Here is a 17,584-nt window from a genome sequence, read left to right as displayed (position 1 = left end):
TGAACACCAGACGGGCTGCGGCGTTCTGGATGAGTTGTAGGGGTTTAATGGCACAGGCAGGGAGCCCAGCCAACAGCGAGTTGCAGTAATCCAGACGGGAGATGACAAGTGCCTGGATTAGGACCTGCGCCGCTTCCTGTGTGAGGCAGGGTCGTACTCTGCGAATGTTGTAGAGCATGAACCTACAGGATCGGGTCACCGCCTTGATGTCAGTGGAGAACGACAGGGTGTTGTCCAGGATCATGCCAAGGTTCTTAGCACTCTGGGAGGAGGACACAAGGGAGTTGTCAACCGTGATGGCGAGATCATGGAACGGGCAGTCCTTCCCCGGGAGGAAGAGCAGCTCCGTCTTGCCGAGGTTCAGCTTGAGCTGGTGATCCGTCATCCACACTGATATGTCTGACAGACATGCAGAGATGCGATTCGCCGCCTGGTTATCAGAAGGGGGAAAGGAGAAGATTAATTGTGTGTCGTCTGCATAGCAATGATAGGAGAGACCATGTGAGGATATGACAGAGCCAAGTGACTTGGTGTATAGCGAGAATAGGAGAGGGCCTGGAACAGAGCCCTGTGGGACACCAGTGGTGAGAGCGCATGGTGCGGAGACAGATTCTCGCCACGCCACCTGGTAGGAGCGACCTGTCAGGTAGGACGCAATCCAAGCGTGGGCCGCGCCGGAGATGCCCAACTCGGAGAGGGTGGAGTGGAGGGTCTGATGGTTCACATTATCAAAGGCAGCAGATAGGTCTAGAAGGATGAGAGCAGAGGAGAGAGAGTTAGCTTTAGCAGTGCGGAGAGCCTCCGTGACACAGAGAAGAGCAGTCTCAGTTGAATGCCCAGTCTTGAAACCTGACTGATTAGGATCAAGAAGGTCATTCTGAGAGAGATAGCAGGAGAGCTGGCCAAGGACGGCACGTTCAAGAGTTTTGGAGAGAAAAGAAAGAAGGGATACTGGTCTGTAGTTGTTGACATCGGAGGGATCGAGTGTAGGTTTTTTCAGAAGGGGTGCAACTCTCGCTCTCTTGAAGACGGAAGGGACGTAGCCAGCGGTCAAGGATGAGTTGATGAGCGAGGTGAGGAAGGGGAGAAGGTCTCCGGAAATGGTCTGGAGAAGAGAGGAGGGGATAGGGTCAAGTGGGCAGGTTGTTGGGCGGCCGGCCGTCACAAGACGCGAGATTTCATCTGGAGAGAGAGGGGAGAAAGAGGTCAAAGCACAGGGTAGGGCAGTGTGAGCAGGACCAGCGGTGTCGTTTGACTTAGCAAACGAGGATCGGATATCGTCAACCTTCTTTTCAAAATGGTTGACGAAGTCATCCGCAGAGAGGGAGGAGGGGGGGGAGGGGGAGGAGGATTCAGGAGGGAGGAGAAGGTAGCAAAGAGCTTCCTAGGGTTAGAGGCAGATGCTTGGAATTTAGAGTGGTAGAAAGTGGCTTTAGCAGCAGAGACAGAAGAGGAGAATGTAGAGCGGAGGGAGTGAAAGGATGCCAGGTCCGCAGGGAGGTGAGTTTTCCTCCATTTCCGCTCGGCTGCCCGGAGCCCTGTTCTGTGAGCTCGTAGTGAGTCGTCGAGCCACGGAGCAGGAGGGGAGGACCGAGCCGGCCTGGAGGATAGGGGACAGAGAAAATCAAAGGATGCAGAAAGGGAGGAGAGGAGGGTTGAGGAGGCAGAATCAGGAGATAGGTTGGAGAAGGTTTGAGCAGAGGGAAGAGATGATAGGATGGAAGAGGAGAGAGTAGCGGGAGAGAGAGAGCGAAGGTTGGGACGATTAAGTACACAACGTCAGCTACAGGACTAGGTGTTGGTTAGACGCCACCGACAAAGTGGGGACATAATCAAACACTATCAGACATAATGGGGACATTAGACATGATGAGGACAGTGTCAGACATAATGGGGACATTAGACATGATCAGGACAGTGTCAGACACAGTGGGGACATTAGACATGATGAGGACAGTGTCAGACATAATGGGGACATTAGACATGATGAGGACAGTGTCAGACACAGTGGGGACATTAGACATGATGAGGACAGTGTCAGACACAGTGGGGACATTAGACATGATGAGGACAGTGTCAGACACAGTGGGGACATTAGACATGATGAGGACAGTGTCAGACACAGTGGGGACATTAGACATGATGAGGACAGTGTCAGACACAGTGTGGACAGTAGTAGGGGCGGAAGGAGAAGTTGTGTCTGTCTGGCTCAAACCTGTGGCTCTCTTCCAGTCTCTTAGTCCAGCTAGCAGCTTCCCACAACATGGGAATATAACCAGAGCATCACTCCTCATGAAATATACAGGAAGTGGTCAACAAGGCAGCTCAGATGTGACCAAAGCATTCTTCTCATTATAATGGTGATCATGAAGTCTTTGTTTTGACTGTGTTGGTCGGCTAACATGCAGATACTGTATATGGTAGAAGTGGTGTAGGTGACCATAACTAGTATTAATGGACCCAGGTTATTTCACATGTCATTATCAGAAACTAAGATGGCGGCAGAGACCCCTCCAAGTTCCTACCGTGGAAAACACTAGGAAGGGAAAGGGAAGGAGAATAATAGACACCACCACTAGATTATTGTTTTTGAAGATTTCTTTTTCTTTTCATTTTCTTTCTTTATTTAACCAGGGGAAACCCATTGAGATCAGGGTCTCATTTACAAGGGTGCCCTAGGAACAATAAATCAACATGGTCAGTCTCAATACAACACCATACATTTACAATTACACATTAGGACAAATGCAATTCAAAAGCAACAGATACAATTACACATCCATCAACGCATCAGTCAACACAAGTGCCGTTACAGTGCATTCGGAAAGTATTCAGACCCCTTCCCTTTTTCCACATTTTGTTTCGTTACAGCCTTATTCTAAAATGTATTAAATACATGTTTTTCCTCATCAATCTACACACACCACCCCATAATGATAAAGCGAAAACAGGTTTTTAGAAATGTTTGCAAATGTATTACAAATAAAAACAGAAAAACCTTATTTACGTAAGTATTCAGACCCTTTGCTATGAGACTCGAAAATGAGCTCAAGTGCATCCTGTTTCTATTGAGCATCCTTGAGATGTTTCTACAACTTGATTGGAGGCCACCTGTGGTAAATGCAATTTAATTGGACACTATTTGAAGGCGTATACCTGTCTATATAAGGTCCCACAGTTGACAGTGCATGTCAGAGCAAAAACCAAGCCAGGAGGTCAACGGAATTGTCTGTAGAGCTCTGAGACAGGATTGTGTCGAGGCACAGATCTGGGGAAGGGTACAAAACATTTCTGCAGCATTGAAGGTCCCCAAGAACACAGTGGCCTCCTCCATCATTCTTAAATGGAAGAAGTTTGGAACCACCAAGACTCTTCCTGAGCTGGCTGCCCGGCCAAACTACCAATCGGGGGAGAAGGGCCTTGGTCAGGGAGGTGACAACCATCTCTGCAGCACTCCACCAATCAGGCCTTTATGGTAGAGTGGACAGGCGGGAGCCACTCCTCAGTAAAAGGCACATGACAGCCCAGTTGGAGTTTGCCAAAAGGCACCTAAAGGAATCAGTACATGAGAAACGATATTGTCTGGTCTGATGAAACCAAGATTGAACTCTTTGGCCTGAATGCCAAGCATCATGTCTGGAGGAAACCTGGCACCATCCCTACGGTGAAGCATGGTGGTGGCAGCATGCTTTGGGGATGTTTTTCAGCGGCAGAGACTGGGAGACTAGTCAGGATTGAGGGAACGATGAATGGCGCAAAGTACAGAGATCCTTGATGAAAGCCTGCTCCAGAGCGCTCAGGACCGCAGACTGAGGCGAAGGTTCACCTTCCAACATGACAACAACCCTAAGCACACAGCTGGACTTGAACTCGATCGAACATCTCTGGAGAGACCTGAAAATAGCTGTGCAGCAATGCTCCCCATCCAACCTGACAGAGCTTGAGAGGAAATGCAGAGAAGAATGGGAGAAACACCCACCAAATACAGGTGTGCCAAGCTTGTAGCGTCATCCCTAAGAAGACTCGGGGCCGTAATCGCTGCCAAAGGTGCTTCAACAAAGTACAGAGTAAATGGTCTGAAGACTTATGGAAATGTGATATTTCAGTTTTGTGTTTGTAATAAATTTGCAAAAATTTCTACAAACCTGTTTTTGCTTTGACGTTATGGTGTGTTGTGTGTAGATTGATGAGTGAAAAAAACCTATTTAATCAGTTGTAGAACAAGGCTGTAACGTAACTAAATACGGAAAAAGTCAAAGGGTCTGAATACTTAACCGAAAGCACTTTAAGCATTTTCAGTAATGTCACTATGGCGGAGAAATGGAGAGTAAGTTGGATTTCCTAATGGAGCGATTACTCTGGTACCACAGAAGTTGTGTGCTGTCATCACATATCTCTCCAGGGGGATGCACATCATCCAGAAAATGTTGACAAAGAATAAGAGAAAGGCATGTTACGTAGAATGTTTGAGTAAATCCAAACGGTTGTCCCCTGGTTATGAAATGCACAGCCCTGATATTTAAGACCTAGATGAGATCTGAGATGAGAAGATGGATGACAAATCTAACGGGAGCCACGTTAGTAGCTCCCGACGTTAACAGAGTACAGCTAGCCACATAGATAGCAGGCAGAGCGACACAGTACAATATGAAATCAATGGTCGCTTCGAACACTCATTGAGACTGACTATTCATGTTCAGGAGATCTTAAGATCTTTATTTTTCAGCACAGAATACCATATCTAAGGAGTAATGGAACATATCGTTTGACGTATGCTCCGTTTAAATTTTAGAGTTGAAGTTTATGTGAGAAGTTCCTAGTGTCATTTGTGTCGTGCATCTCGTCTTCTATGTAGTATCTCATGTGATATCCATAGCTGAAGTACATATCATATAGGCTTGACTTATTTGTGTTCTGTGTATTAAACTGTGATTAACGAACTGCAGCTCGTCAGTTTGGGTTGTTGATCATCTCATGTGTATATCATATTATTTGTGTATTTTATGTTTTCAAGTGTTCCAAAATATATGAGCGTTCAACCTCTGCATATTTGTGGTACTTGTACAGTGCCCCCAATAAGTATTCTCTAGACTTATTCCACATTTTGTTACAGCCTTAATTCAAAATGTATTAAATATATTTTTTTTCTGATCCATCTTCACAAAATACCTCATAATGGTAAAGTGATAAAAAAAAATAATAATAATTAAATACAGAAATATCAATTTTACATAAGTATTCACACCCCTGTACCCCACAGTTGACAGTGCACATCAGAGCAGAAACTACACTATGAAGTCCAAGGAACTGTCCATAGATCTCTGAGAGAGAATTGTGATGAGGCATATATCCGGGGAAGGATATTAAACCATTTCTAGAGTGTTGAAAGTTTCCAAGAACACCATGATCTCCATTATTGGGAAATTGAAAAAAAAATAAAAATAAGAAACTTCCCAGACTCTGCCTAGCGCTGGCCGTCCGACCAAGGACCTTGGTCAGAGTTGACCAAGAATCTAATGACCACTCTGACAGAACTACGGAGTACCTTGGCTGAGATGGGAGAACCTCGCAAAAGGACAACAGTTTCTACAGCACTTCACCAATCTGGGTTTTATTGGAGACTGGCCAGACAGAAGCCACTCCTGAGAGAAAGGCACATGTCAGCACGCCTGGAGTTTACAGAAACGCACGTGAAAGACTTGGAGCATAATATACAGGCAAATCCGAAAGATTCTGTGGTCTGGCTCATCCCAAACCATCTCACTTTGTTGAGGTTGGGTGATTGTGGAGACCAAGTCATCTGATGCAGCACTCCATCACTCTTCTTCTTGGTCAAATAGCCCTTACACAGCCTGGAGGTGTGTTGGGTCATTGTCCTGTTGAAAAACAAATCATATTCCCACTAAGCGCAAACCAGATGGGATGGCGTATCGCTGCAGAATGCTGTGGTAGCCATGCTGGTTAAGTGTGTTGTAAATTCTAAATACATCACCGACAGTGTCACGAGCAAAGCACCATCACCCACCTCCTCCATGCTTCATGGTGGGAACCACACATGCAGAGATCATCCATTCACCTACGCTGCGTCTCACAAAGACACAGCGGTCAGAACCAAAAATCTCCAAGTTGAACTACAGATCAAAGGACTGATTTCCACCGGTCTATTGTCCATTGCTCCAGTTTCTTGGCCCAAGCAAGTCTCTTCTTTGTAGTGGTTTCTTTGCAGCAATTTGACCACGAAGGCCTGATTCTCCTCTGAATAGTTGATATTGAGATGTGTCTGTTACTTGAACTCTGAAGCATTTATTTGGGCTGCAATTTCTGAGGCTGGTAACTTTAATGAACTTATCCTCTGCAGCAGAGGTAACTCTGGGTCTTTCTTCCCTGTGGCGGTCCTCATGAGAGCCAGTTTCATCATAGCGCTTTATGGTTTTTGCAACTGCAGTTGAAGAAACTTTCAAAGTTCTTGAAATTTTCCGGATTGACTGACCTTCATGTCTTAAAGTAATGATGGACTGTCGTTTCTCTTTGCTTATTTGAGCTGTTCTTGCCATAATATGGACTTTTACCAAATACGGCTATCTTCTGTATACTATATTTCATGGTGTTGATGGCTTCGCTATTATTCTATAACGTAGAACATAGTAAAAATAAATAAATAACCCTGGAATGAGTAGGTGTTCTAAAACTTTTGACCGGTAGTGTATGTGGATTAAAGCAGGGATTGGCCCATCCATTTTTGGTACCCACAGTTAGAGCCACTTGGTTGAGTTCATCCAATCTACACGTTTGGCTGAAATTAGTCTCACCTTGAGTTGTTTATGTATGCCAGTGACAGCATCCACAATCTGTTTACTTTTTCTACAGGCAGTAGCAAGCATGATATAGCATTGTCCCCCGAATGTCCATATCTTAACATTTCCCCAATGTTAGTGAAGCTGCACTACAAGCCTCAAAACTCGAAGCTATGCTTCGGTTCCCAAGAAAACCTTTCCCTAGTTTTTATTTTCAGCCCGAAAGTAGTTATTTTTGCAAAAATATTGGAATGTTCTAATTTTCTGATACCTATGTATTAATAACCGGTGAGTTTGTTCACAGCTGACAATCAATCTGCGTCTGTTGTTAAGATGGGGGCCGAGTTCCTGCCCGACTATATTGCTGACGCATGCCAGATCTTACAACGCCTGGATAGGTATTTTACATGTCAGTATTAGGAATGTGTTCTTAATGTTTAGTACACTCAGTGTATTTTATAGCAAGTTGACGACGTGGCACGCAACCATTGGTTGATGAAATGCGCATCTAGTCAGGAACTTGACCCTTAACCCAGTGTTTCTCAATCCTGGTCCTGGGGACCCAAAGGGGTGCACATGTTTTGTATATGCCCTAGCACTATGTACCTCATTACACTAATCAGCTCATCATCAAACCTTTTTGATTGGTGGAATCAGGTGTGTAGTACTAGAGTGAAAACTAAACTGTGCACCCATTTTTGGATCCCCAGGACCAGGAAAGAAACAGTGCTCTAACCTCATCCCTCAGCTGTTTACTCTAAAAAGTGTCCGTTAAAAAAATGGTTTTATCCCAGACTGTAGAGTTTACAGTAGACTTGTGAGCGACGTACATTCATTTTACCACCAAAAACAACACTGCAGCAGGGTTTTAAACATCACTAAACAGAAACCTGTTAGACCGGTGTTTCCCAACTCCACTCCTTGAGAACCCCCAACAGCACTCATTTTTGTTGTAGCCTCTGACAAACTCACCTGATTCAACTCATTGAGAGATTGATGATTAGTTTACAAGTTTAATCAGGTGTTCTTGTCCTGGGGCTACAATAAAAATGTGTGCTGTTGGGGGTGCTGGAGGACTGGAGTTGGACAATAGAGAATAGACAACAGACATTTTGATTGTTTCTGATGTGGTGATTAATTGTATTTATTTTACATTACTTCATTATTTTCATGATTATTTTTTTTCACCTTTTTATTTAACCAGGTAAGTTAGTTGAGAACAAGTTCTCATTTACAACTGCGACCTGGCCAAGATAAAGCAAAGCAGTGTGACACGAACTACAACAGAGTTACACATGGAATAATCAAGCGTACAGTCAATAACACAATAGAAAAAAAGAGTCTATATACAGTGTGTGCAAATGGCGTGAGGAGGTAGACAATAAATTGGCCATAGTAGCGAAGTAATTACAATTTAGCAGATTATCACTGGAGTGAGGCATGGTCCTAGGGCTATCTGGCCTGATGACTCCTTGCTGTCCCCAGTCCACCTGGCCGTGCTGCTGCTCCAGTTTCAACTGTTCTGCCTGCGGCTATGGAATCCTGACCTGTTCACCGGACGTGCCACATGTCCCAGACCTGCTGTTTTCAACTCTCTAGAGACAGCAGGAGCGGTAGAGATACTCTGAATGATTGGCTATGAAAAGCCAACTGACATTTACTACCTGTTGCACCCTCGACATCCACTGTGATTATTATTATTATTTGACCCATCTTGGCCATGTTCAGTTATAATCTCCACCCGGCACAGCCAGAAGAGGACTGGCCACCCCTCATAGCCTGGTTCCTCTCTACGTTTCTTCCTAGGTTCTGGCCTTTCTAGGGAGTTTTTCTTAGCCACCATGCTTCTACACCTGCATTGCTTGCTGTTTGGGGTTTTAGGCTGGGTTTCTGTACAGCACTTTGAGATATCAGCTGGTGTAAGAAGGGCTTTATAAATACATTTGATTTGATGTGCAAGTAGCGATACTGGAGTGCAAAAGAGCAGAAAAGTAAGTAAAAACAATATGGGATTGAGGTAGGTAGATTGGGTGGGCTATTTACAGATGGACTATGTACAGCTGCAGCGATCGGTTAGCTGCTCAGATTTAAAGTTAGTGAGGGAAATATAAGTCTCCAGCTTCAGCGATTTTTGCAATTCGTTCCAGTCACTGGCAGCAGAGAACTGGAAGGAAAGGCGGCCAAAGGAGGAATTGGCTTTGGGGATGACCAGTGAAATATACCTGCTGGAACGTGTGCTACGGGTGGGTGTTGTTATCGTGACCAGTGAGCTGAGATAAGGCGGAGCTTTACCTAGCAGAGACTTATAGATAATAAGGCCTGCATAAGTATGAACATTTTGTAATATACTTCAACACATTACTATAGCACGAAATATTGATCAGCCCAATACATTGAGCTTTTCATGATATACTGTTGACACCATTCTGAATCAGGTCATATTTATTTCTGTAAATCAAGTGTCATTTGTAGTAGTTACTTATAGGATAGCCAATGTTGTGCGCACCTCTCTCTCTACTCTTCTTTCTCTGTGTGGATCGTTACCAGTCTTCCTCTCAGCAACAAATATAGCATAGTTATTTTTTCTCTCTTCATACTTACATGTTGATTACTTACCAGGAAATATGAATAATGCGAAAACAAAGACCGACCATGTCACTGTGCACGTGTGGCTCCACTGACCGCTCTTTCTCCTGTACAGACCTGTGTGATATGGGAGAGGAGAGGAGGGAGGGTCTGTCTCAGCTGAGCTCCATGCTCCAGCTCTACATCCAACAGGAAGTCCCCAACATCACGCAGGAACTACCCGCCGTGGACCCCCTCAGCCTGCTGGCCAAGGTAGATCACTGCAACTGTGTGTGTGTGTGTGCGTGTGTGTGTGGCTTGCATGCATGCGAGACAGACAAACACAGAACGATGTGTTGTCCCAATGATGGGAAACAAGATGGAGTAGTGAAGAGGCAGGACCCACACTATAGTACCCAGTCTCTCTCACTGCAGCCTGTTTCTCTGCGCTGTTGGTGGGCTGGTCATACGTTCACATATGTCTAAAAGATTCCCAGCAGGCCTGATGTGTAAATGGTGTGTGTTTGTAGACAGTAAAAGTGTTGTTCCTGGTATTCCTGATGATCTCAATGTGTTTCTCAGCATGAAACCGGACCTCTCTCCTCCCAGGTCTTCAACCTGCAGCTGCTCTCCACTCATGTACTTCTCTAGGCTGTTTCTGTCTCTTAATCAGGTGTGTGTGTGTGTGTGTGTGTGTGTGTGTGTGTGTGTGTGTGTGTGCGCATGAGTATATACGTTTGTGTGTGAGATTAACTGGTGTGAAACAGCTGTTGCTTTTTATATTATATGGCTAGCTAGCCTTCTGGGCCCGTCTCTGTCTTATAAACCATCTCACACCAAGACCTGGTTCTGATTACCATCACTGTTCAAATAGCAAACATACACATGTGTTTGTGTGCGTCACTCGTGTGTCAGAGAGAGACAGATGCTCTCTAAAGTGAATCCTTTTGTGGAACTCCACATCTACATAGTACAAATCAGTCCAACTTTAGTCCAGAGTTCCTGGACAGAGAAGGTGAGTTAAGGGGGAGAGCAGAAGGAAGGGGGTGGACAGACAGGGATGGACGGACGGACAATGTGACCGTCAGACGGATGGACTGACAGACAGGCAGACAAAAATTGCTGAATGACATATTTAATATCAGACAGGATTCACACTGCCCCTGGGATAACACACACACACACACGCATAGCTAGTCCCTTGGAAAAAAGGGCTCTCTTAGAGATGAATGGGATGTTTCACTTGAATAAAAAAATTGTCATGCGAATTGAGGCTGTTCTGAGAGCAAAAGGGGGTTACAAACACAATATTAGGAAGGTGTTCCTAATGTTTTGTACACTCAGTGACCAGTTTATTAGGTACATCTAGAACTGGGTCAGAACCCCTTTGCCCCCAGAACAGCCGGAATTCTTTGGGGCATGGAAACATTGCTCAATTGGTATCAAGGACCCTAACGAGTAACAGGAAACCATTCCCCACTGCCACCAGTCTGTACCGTTGACACCAGGCAGGATGGGGCCATGGGCTCATGCTGCTTACACCAAATCCTGATTCTGCCATCAGCATGACCCAACTGGAATCGGGATTGGTCGGAGCAGGCAATGTTTTTCCACTCCTCAATTGTCCAGTGTTGGTGATCGCATGCCTACTGGAGCTGCTTCTTCTTGTTTTTAGCTGATAGGAGTGGAACCTGGTGTGGTCGTCTGCTGCGATAGCCCATCTGTGGGCACGAGTTGTGTGTTCCGAGATGCTGTTCTGCACACCACCGTTTTTATTGCATCGTTATTTGCCTGTTTGTGGCCCGCCTGTTAGCTTGCACGATTCTTGCCATTCTCCTTTTTTATCTCTCATCAACAAGCTGTTTTCGCCCACATGACTGTTACTGACTGGATGTTTTTTTGTTTGTCGCACCATTCTCAGTAAACCATAGATACTGTCGTGCGTGAAAAGCCTAGGAAACCAGTTGTTTCTGAGATACTGGAAACGGCGCGCCTGGCACCGACTATCATACCACGCTCAAAGCCGCTTAGGTCACTCGTTTTGCCAATTCTATCATTCAATCGAACAGTAACTGAATGCCTCGATGCCTGTCAGCCTGCTTTCACAAGCCACGGCCATGTGATTCACTGTCAATAGGAGAGAACCATTTTCATGAACGGGGTGGTGTACCTAATAAACTGTTCACTAAGTGTGTTAGAATATTACTATTTTTAACACAGTAATTTGATTAATAAAATGTTTAATCAATCGTCTTCCTCAAATGGTCCGGAGAATGAAGGAAATGATGGTGCACTCTTTGCGAGAGGGAGGGAATCTGATTTGATTGGTCCTCAACTCAAGGCTCAGACTCTTCATTTTAGGATAAAGTGGAGTTAGCCTACCCCAAAGCAGGTTACGTTCGAAGGATTCGTTGCCATAGAAATGTACCTGGTGTCGTGACTTTACATTCATTAATTATTTAATCCACTAACGATGTTTAATTGTTATCCAATTTAAATTAATCATGTAACACTTAACTCATTAGGATTTGGGGCACCACGGAATAGGTTGTTTTAAAGAGTCACCATCTCCTGAATTAAACTCTAAGGTATATCTATTACATCGATGAACAGTCATCTTATAAATCTTATCATATCCTCATTCTGACAGTCATAATCACATGCATCTGCAAAAACCACAGCCTTGCTCATGATTCAGTACTACACCAATTGGTTTAATTATTTATTTACTAGCTAACTAAATAATAACACAGAATAAACATACACCCTTTACATGAGACAAAGGTCCCTAGCGGACTGACACAATATGGCATTTTACCCAACGACAAGGGGAGAGAGAAAGGGACACTTATCGTGGATACATTCTGTAACTATTCTCACAATCATATAGTTTGCACACGAACCGCCGCCCGTTCGAAATAAGAAATCATGAATGTATTTACGTGTGGGTGCTGTTGTCCGTTGTGTAGTCCTGAACATAACTACAGAGTTCACTCTTCCATTCGCTCCTGAAGCTGCTTATTTGAAGATAAGCCAGTCGTGACGATGGTTCCAGTGCGGTGATGAGAGTAGTGTACTATGGTGATTTGAGACTCGTAGTAGGATGGGATGTTTTGAAGAGTTTAAGATATTTGACTCAGCTGTACCAGTGATTGTCTGAGAGGGGAGTTTTATGCCTCTTCTTCCTCGTGTTGATAGTCAGGATTTAGACCACTTCAGACGTGGGCTGCAGCTCCCCATCTTTCATGGCCTAAAGAATGGTGAGTTTATTTCTTCATCTCGTGTTGAGGTTCAAAGTTCCAACCATTTCAGACATGTAGCTATCGCTCCACGCTTTTCTGGTCTAATGTTAATTTCGTTACCAAGGCTTTTTATGCACACTGGCCAAAGGGGACGTCTCCTTCCGTCTGACACGTTTTCTGACCTCACTCGGGGCGTGGCTACTTAATGTGCAAAGGATATGATTAGAAGTTCCTAAAATCATATTAATATCATAACAAAAATACTTAATCATTTTTCATATCCTCTGCACAACGCATTGGATGGAAACTTGACAGGTAAAGGGGGTATCCTTTTCAATTTACTCTTTTGTCCATACAGTTTTTAATGACATCACAAAATTAAAAACAATATGACATCAGTTTTCTACAACTCCCCACTGACCAGTCCCCACAGTCTTTGTTAGAATTATTGTTCCATTATGTACTTTTTGGACATTTTTATAGTTTTGGGTGGGCAAAAGTCTGGAGACAAGACATTCCTTTAGGCAATACTGGAGGGTAGAGTGAGAGTCCTCTCCTGCTTAATTTACAACCGGGTGAGGTGTCAAAACCCCACACCAGTTCTCTCCTCCCCTCTGTGGGTGAGAGAAGGCCTGGTTATTGGCAGCCATTGCCAAGCTGATCTGACCCAATATGATCCTCACAGGACAGTCATGACACTGGCTGAAAGGTGATCCACTTTTGTGTCAACGGTTATTCTGAGTTGAACTCGGAATTTACCAAAGCTAGCTCGTCAAACTCCTCTATCCCGCGTCGTAGTACACCCCTCTGATTTGTAAAGAGTATGTTTTTGTGCACAGTTAAGGTGTGTTGTTCCTGGTATTTCTGATGATCTCGTTGTGTTTCTCAGCATGAAACCGGAACTCACTCTTCAACCTGCAGCTGCTCTCCACTCATGTACTTCTCTAGTCAGGCATAGGTGTGTGTGTGTGTGTGTGTGTGTGTGTGTGTGTGTGTGTGTGTGTGTGTGTGTGTGTGTGTGTGTGTGTGTGTGTGTGTGTGTGTAATATATCCGTTTTTTTTGTGTGTGTGAGAGAGGGCGTTTAAATGAATGTCTTGTTTAAATTGTTTATTTACAGTTGTGTGATTTGTTAGACTTTTGTGTGTTATGCCAGACTAGAATTGGAACCAGATAGGGGGTTTGTTAAGGTGATGGTCCTGTCAGGGACGCACAAACAACTGGTGTGTGTGTGTTAGGTTGTGTGTGAGATGAATTGTTATAAAAAGCAACAGCTGTTTCATATTATATGGCTAGCTAGCCTTCTGGGCCCGTCTCTGTCTTATAAACCTTCTCACACTAAGACCTGGTTCTGATTACCATCACTGTTCAAATAGCAAACATAAACACGTGTGTGTGTGTGTGTCTGAGTGACTCGTGTCAGAGAGAGACAAAGACGCTCTCTACAGTGAGTCCTTCTGTGGAACTCCACATCCTATAGTGCAAAAGGGAGAGAGGTACAGACCGACGGGCGGACAGAACTGGTCTGATAAGGCTGAGGCAACATGGAAGGAAGGTAGAATCTCCGTTACAAATGCGTGAGGGGGCTGTTTCTCCACTTAGTGAAGTTTCTTCCCCGAACGAATAGTTTAATATCAGACAGGATTCACACTGGCCCTGGGATAAAACATGCACACTCTCTGGGATGACCTGGCTTTCCCTAGGGATGAGTGGGTCTTTGTGTGTTTTCACTGTTATTGTATTTATTTATTCGTTATTAAGTCTAAATTATCCTCAGCCTTGACTGGTGTGGAGGAGGAATTCCCAATTAGTGTGGGATAGAAAAAGTGTCTGTGGAGATGAGAAAAACGGGAAAATCCTGATTTTTTTTTTTTAAACCGGAATGATCCGATGGGACCTCTGTTACATTCCGACGGAGGAAAAGAGCGATGGAGAGAGCGAGATGGACAGAGGAGTATCGACTCGCTTAATTAAAGTTGCAGAGCGAGGGTTGGTTATCACCCTGGAGAAAGGGAGCGGCAGAAAGGGAGAGAAAGAGAGAGATTGTATGTGTGAGAGAGTTGTTGAAACAGAGTACTCCATGCATTCATGAGCACAGATATAAAATATTCTATTTTGTAAGGTTCTGTTACTGTTGGAATCTTTTCAGCTCTTATTTGACTTGCTTGGTTTCTTTTAGTTTCTGAAGAATAACTGAGTAAATTATCCTATGCAATGGGGTGCTGACTGGACGAACATACAGCTCAGAGTTATTTTGGTTTTGGTCAATGACTGATATCTCATACTTGGCGAGGGTGAACGAGAGATGAATGGAGAGAAGGAGAGAGAGAGATGAAGCGGCAGACAGAAAATGGCAGGTCTGTATCCATCTACCCCGGGAGAAAAAGAGAGCTGGAGAGTCGGGGAGCGAGACCACCCACTCAGACGTGTTTGTGTGTATGTGCGCGTAGTGTCTGGCCTTTTGCACTTTGCCCTTTGAACATACGTGTGACATATGTTGGCATCAGGTCTGGGACACTCCTCCTCATCACTCACTCTCTCTTTCACTTTTCCCTCCTTTCATCTCTCCCTTCCCCCAGGCTGAATATTGCATTTGGTCTCATTCAGTAATAATATTGTGTGTGGGTGTGGCTGCCTGAGGGAGGGCCAGTGCAGACACACTCATAATTACCCTTGAGGTCATTGAGGTCAATGGCCATACGGCAGACCACCAAATCATATACTGGTATAGACACACACCACATACAGTATTCCTGATAATCCCATTATGGGAACGTGGAGTTGACAATGGGAGAGAACCATAGCACCTGGGAATGATGGCTGTTGGATGGAATACTACACTGTTTCAGCTCCATGGAATTACCACTAATTCTCATAGTTTATTATGGTATGTCCAGTATTCCGTGGCAGTGTTTCTTAACCTTTTTTTATACCAGGGCATGGTCTTTTCTGGGCAAGGAACAGGCAAGCAATGGCCCTTCCTCCTTGGGTTTATATTAAAACTAACACTATAGATCTAATTAAATGAGTGTCAGGCTTCTGACCATCTGAGGGACCGCTCAGCATTATCCTAGGGACCAGTAGGGGCCCCCGGACCGCAGGTTGAGCAACACTGCTCCCTGGCCTCCCTGTCATTTGATCCCAGGTGCTTGGTAGCACCTCTGTATAGGCAGGGAAACTTCACCTGATAGTAGCTGAATGTAACATGAATACAATACATTATCATGTTATTATGTAGCTGTAACCAATGCTAGGCTTATGTCCGTGATAATTAACTGATATTAAATCCTCTCAATGAAGAGACACTGAAAACGTTCAGAGAGCTGAGGGCCGTAGGTAGTAGTTTGCACATACACACACACACACACACACACACACACACTCGGGACCAAGGCAATGTGCATTGTTCTACAGTGACTTCCTGTGGGAGAGGAAATTATGCACCTCCGCTGTCCCATCAACCTCTCCTTCTCGCCCCACTGACCTAGCGCGCGCGCACACACACACACTATAGCATCAAATCAAATTTTATTGGTCACATACACGTGATTAGCAAATGTTATTGCGGGTTTAGACAAATTCTTGTGCTTCTAGCTCCGACAGTGCAGTAATATCTAACAAATTACACAACATATACCCAATACACACACATCTAAGTAGGTATGAATTAAGACTATATACATATATGGACGAGCGACGTCAGAGCGGAATGGACTAAGATATAGTATAGAAAACAGTATATGAGATGAGTAATGCAAAATATGTAAACATTAAGTGACTAAGATACTGTAGAAGTATAGAAAACAGTATATACATATGAGATGAGTAATGCCAGATATGTGAACATTATTAAAGTGACTAGTGTTCCATTCCTTAAAGTGGCCAGTGGTTTCTAGTCGATGCCTATAGACAGCAGCCTCTAATGTGCTAGTGATGGCTGTTTTAACAGTCTGATGGCCTTGAGATAGAAGCTGTTTTTCAGTCTCTCGGTCCCAGCTTTGATGCACCTGTACTGACCTCGCCTTCTTGATGGTAGCGGGGTGGTTGTGGACAACAACCACCCAAGCCCATGATGATCTTTTTGGCCTTCCTGTGACTTTGGGTGCTGTAGGTGTCCAGGAGGGTGGGTAGTTTGCCCCCGGTAATGCATTAGGCAGACCGCACCACCCTCTGGAGAGCCCTGCGGTTGCGGGCGGTGCAGTTGCCGTACCAGGCGGTGACACAGCCCGACAGGATGCTTTCAATTGTGCATCTGTAAAAATCTGTGAGGGTTTTAGGTGACAAGCCACATTTCTTTAGCCTCCTGAGGTTGAAGAGGCATGACATCAGTGTTACGGTGACCTTGTACTAGTAATCTATATCTCTGTGGTTTCAGCACCAGACATATGCAACACACTATACTTTCACATAGCTTTATACTGTACCTGTATGTATTTTTTATTTTTATTTTTTTTGGTCATTTTCAGACGCTCTTATCCAGAGCGACTTACAGTAGTGAATGCATACATTTCATTTCATGCATTTTAAAAAAAAATTATGTTTTGGTACTGGCCCCCCGTGGGAATCAAACCCACAACCCTGGCGTTGCACACACCATGCTCTACCAACTGAGCCACAGGGAAGAGGAGTATTGTAATGCAGCCTGTCATTCTCTATGCCACTAACAGGGGGCACTGTGTTCTCAGGTATGAGCCCACTCTCTTGTTTTAATTCTCTCTATTCTCTCTCTCTCTCTCTCTCTCCCCATTTGTCTCTTTTTCTCTCTCTCCTGCTGGAATGGGTAGAGTAGATGAATAATACATGGGAGAAGGAGGGCTAAGAAAACATGTTTTAAAGATATGATTAGGTACCATGTTTTTGGAATGTTCCCTGTGTATAGTCACTTTATATGAGCTGAAGGTGTGTGTGGGTGGTGGAAGGCTCTGGTGAAAGGCTAGTGGGTTTTAGCTGTAAAATGCCCCGTTAAGATTCCACTCAGTTGCAGA

General features: G+C 44.4%; 1 protein-coding gene across 1 annotated transcript in view; it reads left to right on the top strand.

The window, feature by feature from the left end:
- Positions 1-17,584, top strand: part of smyd3 (SET and MYND domain containing 3) — a 218,518-nt gene that overhangs the window by 21,048 nt on the left and 179,886 nt on the right. The window contains 1 exon segment of the mRNA NM_001140394.1: positions 9,496-9,632. Coding sequence (NP_001133866.1) covers positions 9,496-9,632 — 137 coding nt within the window.

This window comes from Salmo salar, chromosome 09 (assembly GCF_965601325.2).
Source record: "Salmo salar chromosome 09, fSalSal1, whole genome shotgun sequence".
Lineage (NCBI taxonomy): Eukaryota > Metazoa > Chordata > Actinopteri > Salmoniformes > Salmonidae > Salmo > Salmo salar.
The sequence above is the reverse complement of the archived record's forward strand: the minus strand, read 5'-3'. Positions and strand labels throughout refer to the sequence as shown.